The 14,390-nt window shown below is 46.3% G+C and overlaps 1 protein-coding gene across 2 annotated transcripts in view; it reads left to right on the top strand.

Moving 5' to 3' along the window:
- TNRC6B (trinucleotide repeat containing adaptor 6B) overlaps positions 1 to 14,390 on the top strand; it is a 712,161-nt gene that overhangs the window by 320,714 nt on the left and 377,057 nt on the right. For both annotated transcript variants that reach the window (XM_033929420.1, XM_033929419.1), the window contains one exon: positions 7,319 to 7,480. In XM_033929420.1, coding sequence (XP_033785311.1) covers positions 7,319 to 7,480 — 162 coding nt within the window. The remainder of the gene's footprint in view (positions 1 to 7,318; positions 7,481 to 14,390) is intronic.

Raw genomic sequence — 14,390 nt, 5'->3', positions numbered from 1 at the left:
TAATACTGGCAAGTTGAAGACAGATGGGGCAAGCCTTAAGCCTCCAAATAGTATGTCTTGGAATTAAAGCACCACAGTGATTGCATAGAATAAAGGTCATCTTGATTGGTTGTGAAGTGACTTGATTTGAGTAGTCCTGATTATATGGGTCTCTATATATGAATAGTGGTCCCTGGGGTTGGTGGGACTATAAGTAAGACTACTAGTAAGGCAGAAATATAGGCTCTATACTACCTAAAACACAGTATTTTAAACAAAACTGCAGGTTCTATCAGTGCTACCCTAAAACACAGGATTTATAACAGATTTTCCCTACTTTAGTCACCCTGAGCCACAGGCACCAGAAATATAGGCTCTATACCACCTAAAACACAGTATTTTTAACAAAAATGCAGGAAGAGGAAATAAGATTTAACAGAGGAAAGAGAAGGATTTTTTTGTGCTTTTTTATATTTTTTTTAGTAAGAAACAGGGAGGAGAAGAGAAATTAAGCAGATATAATGCTGAAAACCAGTCAAAAGAGCAGAATATGAAATGCTGAGTAACTTATCTTTTAGATGTTTACAGGGCAGCCTTGTTCACAGCAATGTTTTGCTGCTAAGCCTCTGCAGCCACCACACTCTCAACCTCGCAGACAAAGGAAACAGCAGCAACAGGCACGTCAACAACAGCAAAAACAACAGGCTGTACCACCTAAGTGTAAACAGCCTTTTTGACCTGTTTCTCTGGAGCATAGCCATTCTCACCACTTCTCAACCTTTACCTGAGCCCATTGGAGGTCATCTTCAGTTCTTCATCAGTTGTTGGACACTCATAACAACGGATCTTTGGGTCCTCAACATCATTCGTCAGGGTTACTCTCTACATTTCCAGACTCTTCCATCAGACAACCCTCCAAGAGAGTCTGCTTTGGATCCTGCTCAGTCTTCCCTTCTTCTGCAGGAGGTGCAATTCCTTCTTCTGCTGAATGCCATCGAAGAGGATCCCCTCGATCAGCGGACCCGGGGATTCTACTCCCGTTACTTCTTGGTCCCCAAGAAAACCGGGGGCCTCAGACCCATCCTGGATCTCAGAGCTCTTAACAAATTTCTTGTCAAGGAGAAATTCAGGATGTTATCCCTCACCCTGTTCTATGCTCCCTAGATCTCAAGGAAGCCTACACACATATACCAATTCATCCGGCTTCCAGGAAGTATCTGCATTTTCAAATTAATCAATGTCATTAACAATACAAGGTGCTTCCCTTCGGTCTGGCATCTTCTCCCAGAGTATTCACGAAGTGCCTGATTATAGTGGCCACATCTCTCCAATCACACGGCCTTCAAGTCTTTTCTTACCTGGACCACTGGTTGATCAAGGCTGTTTCATCTCAGGAAGTGGTCCAAGCAACATCTCAGATCATTTAATTTCTTCAGATTCTGGGATTCGAAGTCAATTTCTCTGAATCACATCTCATTCCGACTCAACGTCTTCAATTCATTGGGCAATCCTAGATACCACCCTCATGAAAGCGTTTCTTCCTCCAGATTCCTTCAGGCTCTCATCCGTCTGTGTCAGCAGTTTCTTCCTCTTCAAACCATCTCTGCCAGAGAGGTTCTCCTGGGCCACATGGCTTCAACTGTTCATGTCACACCATTGGCAAGGCTACATCTTCGCACTCCTCAGTGGACTTTTGCTTCCCAGTGGTCTCAGGCGATGGATTGTCTTTCACAACACATATCTGTGACATCATCTCTTCTGCAGTCACTTCAGTGGTGGATGACCTCATCCAATCTTTCCAGAGGTCTCCTTTTTCTCTTGCCCCCTCATCACAAGATCATCACGACAGATGCCTCTCCTTATGCCTGGGTGGGCACACATGGACGATCTCTAGACCCAGGGTCTTTGGATAACCAGAGAGCAGAAATGTCACATCAATTTCCTAGAACTCAGAGCGATGTTCTATGCCATCAAGGCTTTTCAACATCTCCTCTGCCCTCAAGTCCTCCTCCTTTGCACGGACAATCAAGTAGCAATGTACTACATAAACTAGCAAGGAGGCACGGGCTCTCTCATGTTGTGTCAGGAGGTCCAGAAAATCTGGACTTGGGCGACAGCTCACAATCTATTCTTAAAGGCTGTCTACATTCAAGGGAAGAAGAATTCGCTAGCAGACAACCTCAGCAGGATTCTTCAGCCTCACAAATGGACTCTCGACTCCACAACTCTCCAGTCCGACTTTGCTCAATGGGGCACTCCATAGGTGGACTAAATCACAGCTCCTCACAGTCACCAGTTGCCTTAATTTTGCTCCAGACTTTACTCTCCTCTCCATCTGGCAGCGGATGCTTTTCTTCTGGATTGGATGGGCCTATTTCTATATGCATTCCCTCCACTGCCTCTCATGTTGAGAACTCTGTTCAAATTCAAGAGAGAAGCAGCTACCATGATTCTCATTGTTCCACGGTGGCCCAGATAACATTGGTTCTCCCTTCTCCTTCATCTCAGCTCCAGGGAGCCCATATTTCTTCCAGTATTTCCTACTTTGCTCACTCAGAATCAATAATCGCTTCTGCATCCCAACCTACAATCTCTACACCTGACAGCTTGGTTTCTCTCGGGCTGAGTTCTTCTCAGTTTCTCCTCTCTCAGCCTGTACGTCAGATTATTGAAGCCTCCAGGAAATCAGCCACTCAGCAATGTTACTAACAGAAGTGGACTAGGTTTTCTTCCTGGTGTCTTCTTCATCATCACGATCCCACATCCCTAGCTGTGGAGTTGGTCTTGGATTATCTACTTTCTCTGTCTGACTCTGGACTTAAATCTACATCCATCAGAGTCCATCTCAGTGCTATCGCTGCTTATCACGAATCAGTACAAGGAAAACCTCTTGCTGCTCATCCTTGGTCTCCAGATTCATGAAAGAGCTTTTCAATGTGAAACCACCTCTCAAGCCTCCACCTGTCATCTGGGACCTTAATGTGGTACTTTCCAGTCTGATAAAGCCACTATTTGAACCAGTGGCAACAGCTCATCTCAAATTTCTTACCTGGAAAGTGGTCTTCCTTGTTGCTCTTACCTCTGCCAGGAGGGTCAGTGAGTTACAAAAACTAGTAGAAGATCCACCCTTCACAGTTTTCCATCATGATAAGGTGGTTCTGTGTACACATCCAAAGTTTCTTCCAAAAGTTGTCTCTGAATTTCATCTCAATCAGTCGATTGTTCTACCAGAGTTTTTTCCTAGGCCTCATTCTCATGCTGGAGAAGCAGCCTTGCATACTTTGGACTGTAAACAAGCTTTGGCCTATTACCTTGATCGTACAAAGCCACACAGAACTGCTTCCCAACTATTCATCTTGTTTGATCCAAACAAATTGGGGCATCCTCTTTCCAAGAGAACGATTTCCAACTGGCTTGCTGCCTGCAACTCGTTCTGTTATGCTCAGATTAGACTGGCACTGAAGAGCCGTGTCACAGCCCATAAAGTTAGAGCTATGGCAGCTTCTGTTGTTGTCTTTAGATCTACTCCCATTGAGGAAATCTGTAAAGCTGCCACCTGGTCCTCAGTTCATACATTCACTTCTCACTACTGTTTGGAACTTTATCCAGATGGGATAGGCACTTCGGCCAATCAATATTTCAAAATTTATTTTCTTAAGGCCGACACTCCCACCATCCCATTCTGTTAGCTTGGAGGTCACCCATACGTGAGAATATGCTGCCTGGTTGTCCTGGGGTAAAGCATAGTTACTTACTGTTACAGGTGTTACCCAGGGACAGCATGCAGATATTCTCACAATCCACCCACCTCCCTGTGTTGGCTTCTTAGCTGGCTTATCATAACTGAAGGACCGCGTGCCAACTTTGAGCGGGAATGCATTCATGCATGCACAATGCGGGCTATCGCGAACTTTCTAAACTCTTAAAGTGGCGATGCACTTTTAAAGTGGTCCGTACTGGGGCTCCGTCGGTGACGTCACCCATACGTGAGAATATCTGCTTGCTGTCTCTGGATAACACCTGTTACAGTAAGTAACTTTGCTTTATATTCCACCTATACCTCATCAGTTCATAGACGGATTACAAAATAACTAAATTGGACCATTATGTCCAGGAATTATGTCCAGTTAGAATTAGTCAGTACTAGTGCTTCAGGGAAAAATTTTCAATTCGATTCAGCATATTGAATCGATATTTTTGATTTAATTTTCTTGCTCAGTTGGGTGTTTTAAAAAATAAAAAATTTTAAACATTCACTGCTGGTTTAATTTGTAGGCTCTTCACCCACCCGTTGCCCTCTCCAACCCTATGTTAGTGCTGTGGTGTAAATAAAATTAAAAAGATTTTTCCTCTTTGTTAGGTCCTAGCTCACAATCGCTGTCTAACACAAGTTTTGGAAAGATACATATTTCAAATATGACATTGTAATCACAAAATAGAAAATAAAATTTTATTTTTTTCTACCTTTTGTTGTCTGGTCATTTTATTATTCAAATCATGTTGGTCCCAGACTCTGGTTTCTGTTTGTCTTCTGTTAACTCGCTCACCAGGGTCTCCCATTTGACATTTTCTTCTTTCTCTGTGCTCACCATCCATCTTCCATCTCTATACCTTTCCTTCCACTAATGCTGCCTGATTTTCGATTCGAATCGATTCACCGATTCACTTCTGGTGAATCGATTTGAATTGTTTTAATTTAATTTATTGTTTTTAAATTGGCCTCCCGATTTGGTGTTTAACCTTCCCCCCCAAGCAGGAGCTTCAGCGCTGCTTCTTGCTGGCCTGCTGCTTCTGCTTTAGGGGTGGAGGGTCAGTCGGGAAGTGCTGCAGTGTCCTCCGGTTTCCCTGGCCTCCCGCTCTTATCTTACATTTACCTAATTACAGTAGCGGAGCAGCCTGCAGAGAGGATCACTGGTGCTGTAGCGATCCTTGCAGGCTGCCATTGGCCTCCGGAGCTGTCGTTCCCTCTGTCGCGATCCTGCCCCTGATGTCAGAGGAGGGGCGGGACTGCGGCAGAAGGAACGACAGCTGCAGAGGCTGATGGCAGCCTGCAAGGAAAGCTACAGCACCGGTGATCTTCTCTGCAGGCTGCTCCTCTGCTGTAATTAAGTAAAAGTAAGACCAGAAGGCCAGGGGGAAAAATGCAGGCCTTTCTGGGGGGGGGGGGGGGGGCAGGCCTTCGGAGGAGGGTGGTCCTGGTGTAGCAGTATACAGAGGGAGGGAGGGAAGGGGGGGTTTCAAAGAGATGTATATGCCGGACTGAGAGAGATGGTGGACAATGGGATTTAGTGAGGGAAGGATCAGAAAGAGAGAGAAGTTGGACATAAGGGATGGTGTAGAGGGGGGTGGGGGATAGAGATACTGGATAGGAGGTTAGTTGGGAAGAGAAATGGAGAACTCATAGACCCTGGGGTGGTGGGGAAGGAGGGAGAGATGCTGGATGAAAGGGTAGTTGAGAAAAGGAGAAATGGTGGATCTGGGGATGGTGGGATCCATCGTTGCAGCTACTGGGATGGAGATGAAAAAAAAGGAAAGATGCCAGACCTTCGGGGGAGGGAAGAGAAACGGAAGGGGAGGTCAGAGATGGATGGTTAGCATCGAGAAAGAAGAAAACGACAAATGGGTAGGAGACCCTGGCAAGCGAGTTAACAGAAAACAATGAGAGCTTGGGACCAACATGATTTGAATAATGACCAGACAACAAAAGGTAGAAAAAATAATTTTATTTTCTGTTTTGTGATTACAATATGTCAGATTTGAAATGTGTATCCTGCCAGAGCTGGTGTTATACCACAAATGTGAGCTAGGATTTAACAGAGAGAAAAAGTCTTTTTTTGTTTGTCTATTTTGTTTACACCACAGCGCCAGTGTGGGTAGGAGAGGGCAAAGGGGGTGTAGAGGCTATAAAATAAACCCACCAGGATGTTTGAAAGAAACACTCAATTGGGCAGGAAAATTGAATTGAAAAATCGATTCAATTGGCTGAATCGAATCGAAACTTTTTTTCCTGAATCGGGGAGCACTACCTTCCACTGCCATATCTAACATTTTCTTCCACAGTCTACCTTCTCTCTCTTTCTCTCTCTCTCTCTCTGTCTACCATCTCTCTCTCTCTCTCTGTCTACCATCTCTCTCTCTCTCTCTCTGTCTACCATCTCTCTCTGTCTGTCTACCATCTCTCTTTCACTGCCTTGTGCCCTGGGCCAAATTTCTCTATTCCCCTCCATGCAGCATCTGTCCCTTCCTCCCCTCCATTTTCATGTATAATATTTCTTTCTCTTTCCCCATGCACTATATCTCCCTGCCCTCCACCCTACGTCCAACATTTCTCCCTCTCTCTTCTCTGTTTATGTCTCCCTCCCCTCCACCATATGCAAAATTTCTCCCTCTCATCCCTTTCTACCTCTATGTTGCACTCCCTTCCTCTCCTCCACCCCATGTCCAACAATTTTTCCTCCTAGACCCCCTGTGCACCAGCTTTCTCTCCCTCCCATCCCCCTTCCTCGAGATCTGACATACTGTTGGGTCCCCTGATAGCTGCGGTGGAAAGCTAGCAAACAAAAGCTCTGAATGGGCTTGTTCACAGCCTATCCCACTAGGGCTTCTCTCTGCCACGTCATCAGTTATGCAGCAGAGGGAAGGCCCCGACGGGTAGGCCACAAAGAAGTCTGTTTAGAGCCTGTGTCTGCTAGCTGTCCACTGCCACTGCTGCTTTCAGAGGCCCTAGATGTATGTCAGGCCTCACCAGAGGGACTGTTCACCAAATCAATGAGTCCCATTTTTAGAGGAAATAAATCGATTTCAATCGAAGTGAATCGGTGAATTGATTTGAATTGCCAAATCGGGCAGCACTAGTTCTCACCCAGTATGGCAGTACTTATGTACTTAAATCTGTTACTTTTTTAAAACATGCGGTGTGTGTTTTTTTTAAACAGCAATTATGATTTCTTTTAAAACATGAATTTATCAGTTACACAGACACTTCTCCTCTTCAGCATTATTCTTCCCCTCGGGCCAAGCTAAATAAAGGGAACTGGGAAGTTTGGGGAAGCTATAAAGCTGTTGCGGTGCATGAGGCACTTATGATTTTCAGTGATTTACTTTCACATTAAGTTTTGTAAGATTTATGTCATCATCGATATGGTTACATGACCTGCCTCTGTGATTTCATGAGCTGTTGTCTTCAGTTAAGATGTTCTATAAGCCATTTTGCCTTTTTTATTTCCTTTAGATGCCTTTAAAAGTGGGCCTCTGTATGTTTATATAAATATGTATACAGAAATCTGTGTTGATAACTGTTGAATTATTGTCGTTCCCTTCCCCCCCCCCCCCCCGGTAGCAGTCTGGAGCAAAAGCAAACCACCAACACCAGATAATGGGACATCTGCCTGGGGCGAGCCAAGTGAAACCCCATCAGGATGGAGTGAATTAGATAATCCAGGAGCTTCAACTGCAGGATGGGGGAATGTACCCTCTAATGCGCCAAACTCCATGAAACCTGGTAAGTGTTGTCAAAATAAAATACCTTTAGAGCTTTTAAATGTTTGCAAATGAAGGGTACATGAGAATTCTAAGACTCTTTGTTGTGCTCGCTGTGTTAAGGAACAGACAGAATATTTTCCTTTATTGAGCTGACCATCATGTTCTTTGCTCTAAACCTTGAAATGAAAGCATAAGTGTTGCTGGTTATTTGGAAATGGTTCAGAGGAGTATTAAATAAGAAACAGAATTGATTTGGACTAAGCTCTGTAAGATGACATGCTTAAAGAGTTAGAGCATACTTAAGGTGACCATACGTCCCATTTTGAATGGGACTGTCCCCTTTTCAGAGCACCTGTCCCGTTGTCCCCATGCACAGCTTCGGGACGCTGAAATGTCCCGTTTTCAGAGACGGCGTCCTGAAGCTGTGTGTGGGGACAACGGGACAAGGCATCACAGGAGAATGGGCTGTCTCCCTGCCCCAGGACTGGCATTAGGGTGGGAGCAAAAAGAGCAGGGGGCCCCCCCGAATGTTTGGTGAGGTCAGCTTACCTCTCTTCTACTCCCTTACTACCCTCTCGCCTGCAAGCAAACTGAACTCAGGCTGCGGGGTTCTAACACTGCGCACCCTGGCTTCCCTTCGCATCCGAAACAGGAAATTACGAAATTACGTCATTCCTGTTTCAGAGGAGAAGGGAAGCCAGTGCATAGGCCCAGTAGGCACGTGCTTAGGGCCTGAATCTGTCAGGAAGGCCCGCTGAAGACTCTGTGAACTCCCTGCTCTCCCTTTCCCCTCTCACGGCATGTCTACCCGGTCTGGTTGAGAGAGCTATGCTGCACAGCACGTCGGAGGTGGTACGAGTTTTGGCAGGAAGCCCATTACGGAGCACCTTCCTTGTTGCTGGACTTCCTCAGGTCCCGGCCTTTGGCTGTGTCAGTGGAGGCTTTGAGTCCGTCCATAGGGGGAGTGCCTCTGTTTGGCCCTGCCTTCCCTCCATGTCAGTGTCGGTACCGGAGGCAGCGTCATTGTAGTCAGTGTGTGCCCCATTCGGGGCATTGGAATGGAGGCGATCGGATTCCCGCTTTTCCCCCCACTTTCCACATTCGGCTGGGCGGTCAGCCGTGAAAAAGGTAGTGTTTGGTCTGGCGTCGGGGGAAGTTCTGCACTAGCTCAGTGGTCTTGTCGGGCCTGTCACATCCTTTCCGCCAATGCAAAAACAAAATAAATGCCAGCAGCATGCATTATTATGGGGGGGGTAATCTTGTTTGATCTTGGCATTGCCTTCCCTCTTGGTTCTTGTGGCAGGGGAAGATATGTTCCTTTAGTGACCTCAATCTTTTCCTTCTTGGGGCAGATGATGGAAGTGGGGACTGGAAAAGGGGGCAGATGGAAGTGGGGGGAACTTAAAGGAGAGAGAGAAAGGCGCAGATGATGGAAGTGTTGAGAACTGAAGGGGGCAGATGATGGAACTGGGGAGAACTTGTGCCATCAGTGTCAGGCACATGTGAGAGGGCAGCAGCAGCAGCCAGGAGGTGAGGAAACCTCACCTCCTCACCATTGCTGCTATTTTCCCACATGCTGGATGGGGGTCATATGCTGGATGGGGGGGGGGGGAAGAAGACAGTGAGATAGTGGAAGGGTGAAGGAAAGGGGTGGCAAGCTGTGAGTAGACACAGTGAAAAGAGGGAAACAGGACTGAATAGTAGACACAGGCAGAAAATAAATTGAAAAGGAAGAACAGAAGGAAGGGAGCGGAGAGAGAGATGCCTGAGCAGGGCGGGAAGGGGAGGAGACAGATACCAGACCTGGGAGGAGGAAAAGAGGAAGGAGACAGATACCAGATCTGAGGGGAGAAAAGGAGGAGAGAGATATGCTAAAATCTGCTGGGAGGGAAGGAGGAAGGGAGGTGAGAAAGAGGCAGAGAAAGGAGGGGGGGGTTTGTAAGCAGATTAGAAAGACTAGAGAGACAAAGGCCTGGTCCAAAGAGGAACGACAGGAGGCAGATGCAGGACTATGGGAGGTTCAGACAGAGGGGGAGAGACTCTGGGGAACAACAGGGAGATTTAAAATCATAACAGAGGAAGGAGAGAGAGGGAGACCTGGAACAAAAGTATAAATGAGAACCAACACTGGATCTGGGGAGGGTAACAGAGGGAAAAGAGAGAGAGACCTGGACCCAAAGGGGATGGGGCTGGATTGTGAAAAAAATGTTGGATGAAAAAGAAAGACTGGACAGTCAGAAGGAAGTGCAACCAGAGACTCATGAAATAACCAGATAACAAAGGTAGGAAAAATGATTTTATTTTAAATTTAGTGATCAAATTATGTCCGTTTTGAGAATTTATATCTGCTGTCTATATTTTGCACTATTATTTGTCTATTTTTCTAGTTACTTAGGTGACATTGCATATTTTAAAGTAATCTGCCTTGATATCTTTGAAAAAAACCTGAAACTCGTAAATGATAATTAACATTTTCTCTGTGTACAGTGTGCTTTGTGTTTTATTTTAAATTTTATGTTTACCATTATGAATTAATAAGATATTGTATGTACATGAAAAATGAATGTATGAAATTGGGGGCGGGGCTATGTAGGATTGCGGACAGGGTTAGGGTGGGATTGGGGGTGGGGCTAGGGTGGGATTGTGGGCGGGGCTGAATATTAATAGATGGTCCCGTTTTCATGAAAAAAATAAATGGTCACATTAAACATACTTCTTATTTATAGGGCTAAATTCACAAAGCAAACCAATCTTGTACCGATCGGTTTGCGACCCGATTTTACTCCAGCCCGATTCAATTACGTCTGTGCCGATCCGATTCCGATCTGTGCATGCAAATGAGGGGAACGGCATGCAAAGTAGGTAGGGACGCAATTCACTAAAGACATTTTTGAAACCGACTGGGCTGGCCAATCAACACAGGAAGTGACTGCTGGGGACCAGTCGCAAACGTCATTTCTGACTGTCCTTGGGCCTGAAATCCCAGCCCTGCAGCCCATCTCTGCTCTCTGCCCCTTTAGCCGAGCTCTGCTCTTGCTGCCCCTACTCTCCTGCTCTCTGCCGCCCTTGCCCGCAGTATGAGCCCGTGGTTTTAAAGTGGGGCTGCACTGCGGGGAAGAGCAGCAGAGAGCAGGAGAGTCAAAAATTGCCTGCTTTTAAACGTCAGGGATCACCCTTTAATGGACTTCTTATTTTGTATCTACTAGGAATTCCAGAATGAAAAAGATAGGATTTCAGAAGTGCCCAGAATCTAGAATAAGAGAGTTCACAGCAAATCTCAGTAGGGAGAGAGTTCTATAAGATTGGAAATTTTGTCTTAAGAACTGATAGGCGAGAGAAGTAATGGACCACTGCAGTATTACAAAATGTGCCCGGTGCACACGTGTGCATGTCAGTCTGTCACAGGCTAAAGGGAACCAGCCTGATCTCAAAAGGAGAAAAATCAAGATCGATGTAGAGCAGGAGAGTCAGGGCCCCCCACCAAAAAATAACAACCCCCCCCCCAGCAAAAACGAACACTGAACGCATGCGCAGACCATCTACAGGGAAAGCAGATGGTCTGCGCATATGTCAGGATTGCACACTAGTGACCCGTGCAGTCGGAGGGGGCGTTCCTCCGATCGCCCTCATTTTAATTTTATTGTTTTGGGAATTGGTCGGGCCTTCACAGATTGGGCACAGAGAGTCAAGTAAGTGAATCTAGCCCATAGTGACATACCTGCAATGGAAACGCACCCTTTTGATGAATGGAGTGTTCTTTTAGATAAGATACGTTCTCTCAGAGTTTCTGCAGCTGGCATTGAGCTTGTAGCAGGTTTTTGGGTCTCACTGATAAGACATAGTGAGACCCAGAAACCTGCCACAAGCAAGATATTTTGTTGTTTTCAGAAAGGTGGTTAGGTTTTTAACTCACTACTTGCAGATTACCCTTTTTGCATTTATTTAGGAAGAGGATGGAATTTAAGTTTATCCCAGGACAAGCAGGCAGGTATTCTCACTAGTGGGTGATGTCATCCGACAGAGCCCCGATACGGACGTCTCACAAGCATACTTGCTTGCAGAAACTCAGAAGTTTCGAGATGCCCGTACCGCGCATGCGCCAGTGCCTTCCCGCCCGATGGTCCGGGCGTGTCTCCTCGGTTCTTTTCTTTCCGCAGAGCTGAGAAGTTCTACTTCAATTCTGTGCTAATTGAAAACCCGTTTTTTTGCCTTCTATTGTCGCGGTTTTGAGTTCTTTTACTCTTTATCGTGTGTTTTCTTCATTTGGTTTCTTTTTTTTAAAAAAAAAAAAATTTCTTCCGGTGATTCGACCGGGTCGGCCGCGTGGCTCAGGCCCCGCTCCTTCGATCTTGCGGCAGAGCTTTTTCGGCCTATGTCCCGGCCAATTACCAGTTTTAAAAAGTGTAGCAAGTGCCAGCGCGCGATTTCGTTGACGGACCCGTTGATTACAATATGTCAGATTTCAAATGTGTATCCTTCCAGAGCTGGTATTAAGACAGTGAGGAAAAACTTTTTTGTTTGTTTATTTTATTTACCTTACAACTCCAGCATGGGGGCTAGAGAGGGCAAAGGGGGCTGGGGGGGCTGAAGAGGCTACCAGGATGTTTGAAAAAACAACAACTCCCTAGTGGGCTGGAAAAGTGAATCGAAAAATCAATTCAATAGGCCGAATGAAATTGAAATACTTTTCTCTGAATTAGGCAGCATTACTGCCCACTCTGGCAGGGAAAGAGGTGCAAGTGTTCTCTGACAATGCCATGGCATATGTGAATTGTCAATGGGGCACTAGAGACGCTCCCTTGAACCAGGAAGCTCGCATACTGTTTGCTGGGCGGTGTTACATCTTCTGTCTATCTCTGCAGCTCATGTGGCCATAGTCAAAACTGTACAGCCAGACTCCCACAGTCGACAAGTCCTGGATCTGGGAGAATGATTTCTCTTGCAAAAAGCATTCCATATTATCATGTAGTGCTGCGGCCTGCCACAATTGAACTTGATGGCTTCAGCCAGGATGTCATAGCTCAGGCACTTCTTCAGTCAAAGAACAGAGCGCAGAAGTTTAGATCTGGATACCTTGGTTTTGCCCTGGCCAGCTAACAACCTTTGTGTGTGGCCTCTGATTGGTCAATTCATCTGTTGGATAGCATCACATCCTGGCATAATGATCCTAATGGCTCTGGATTGGTTTTGTCTTCCATGATATGTGGATTTCATACGTCTTCTGCAGGACCAGAAGCGAAAGCTCCCTCTTCTTCGTGACCTTCTTTGTCAGGGTCCGGTGCCCATGGAGACTCCACAATATTTTGGTCTTTCGGCATTGCTCTTGATTGCTCATCCTTGATGGAACGTGGTTATTCTGATGTGGGTGTTTCAACCTTTTTGGAGTCTTAAGAAAACCTCTACTTCGGCTTCTTATGCTACAGCCTCGGAGGCTTTCCAACAGTAGTGTGCCAAGGACCCGGTAGAGCAGACTCCCTTTCCAGTGGTTCTGTCTTTTCTTCCAGTGGGCTTGGATATGGGTTTAGTTGTGGCCTCCTTTTAAGGTTAAATTAGCAGGCTTTTCGTGCTTCTGAGCATATAGGGGTTTCAGCTCGCTTATTGCTGTTCTCGATGTAACCAGGTTTCTGAGAGGGGCGCTTTGCTTGCGACCTCCCTTATGTCTTTCTTTCCCTACGTGGCATCTTATCCTTGTTCTGCAGGGCCTTGCGGGAGCCCCATTTGAGCCACTGAAGGATGCTTTGCTTGTGGTTCTGACAATCTAGTCTGTCTTTCTGGTCACCATTATCTCGGCACGGTGTGTTTTGGAGCTTCAGACTCTTTTGTGCAGTGAACCCTTTCTAAAGTTCACGGAAGCGGGGGTGGTTCTCTGTACAGTACCTTCTATAATAACAAAGGTGGTTTCCGAGTTTCATGTTATCCAGGCCTTCTCCCTTCCTTTTACTTCATCCCTGTCCAGCAGTAGGTCTTCTCCTTTCCCTGCTCCCCCTGTCCAGCATCCTCTAGCCCAGGCAGCTTTGCGGCTTTTGCTAGGCCGTCCCATCTCGTATTATCGAAGTGAGCTGGCCTAGCAAATGCCGCACGGCTGCTGCCTTTGCTGGTCCGGGGGTGAGAAGAGGCGTCCCGGCAGTGCAGGAGTCAAACCGCCACTGCTGCTAAAATTGCTGCACGTGCTGCAAACCGCCCAAAGCGCCTCCAATCGAATTTGGCACGGAGGCACACAGCACGGTGGCAGGGTTTTATTATAGAGGATAGATATGATGACTACTTTTTGTTGGGTTAATATGATGCTCGTTGAGTGTACTCCTCCATATTCACAATATTTCTCCTTCGGATTATGTGTGTACTGACTCCAATATATATTACTTCATGTATGTTATTATATAATCATATGTATATACTATCATGATTTGTACAGTTAAATGGTAAGTTTGTTAATTTATATCATAACTAGTCTTTAAGCCCGTTACATTAACGGGTGCTAGAATAGATGTGTGTGACTGTCTTTCTTTCTTTCTCTCTCCTTGGCCGCTGTCTGTCTTTCTTTCTGTCTCTCTTTTTTCGGCTGTCCACCACCACTCCTTACCTTCTCCCCCTGTCCAGCAGTAGCCCTTCTCCCTTCCTTTTACCTCTCCCCTGTCCAGCAGCACCCCTTCACTGCTTCCCCTGTCCAGCAGCACCCCTTACCTGATCCCACTGTGCAATAGTGCACCTCCTTTGCATGCTCCTCCTGTCCAGCAACCGGTAGCCCGTGCAGCCTCGGGCCTTTTGCTAGGCCGGCCCACCTCCCATTATCAAAATGGGCCGGCCTAGCAAATGCCCTGTGGCTGCTGTGTTTGCTGGTCCGGGGTTAAGAAGAGGCGTCCCGGCAGCGCAGGAGTCAAACCGCCACCGCCGCTGAAATCGCACGCACGCCGTGTCAACTGTGCATG

The sequence above is a fragment of the Geotrypetes seraphini genome, chromosome 2 (genome assembly GCF_902459505.1).
Source record: "Geotrypetes seraphini chromosome 2, aGeoSer1.1, whole genome shotgun sequence".
NCBI lineage: Eukaryota > Metazoa > Chordata > Amphibia > Gymnophiona > Dermophiidae > Geotrypetes > Geotrypetes seraphini.
The sequence above is the reverse complement of the archived record's forward strand: the minus strand, read 5'-3'. Positions and strand labels throughout refer to the sequence as shown.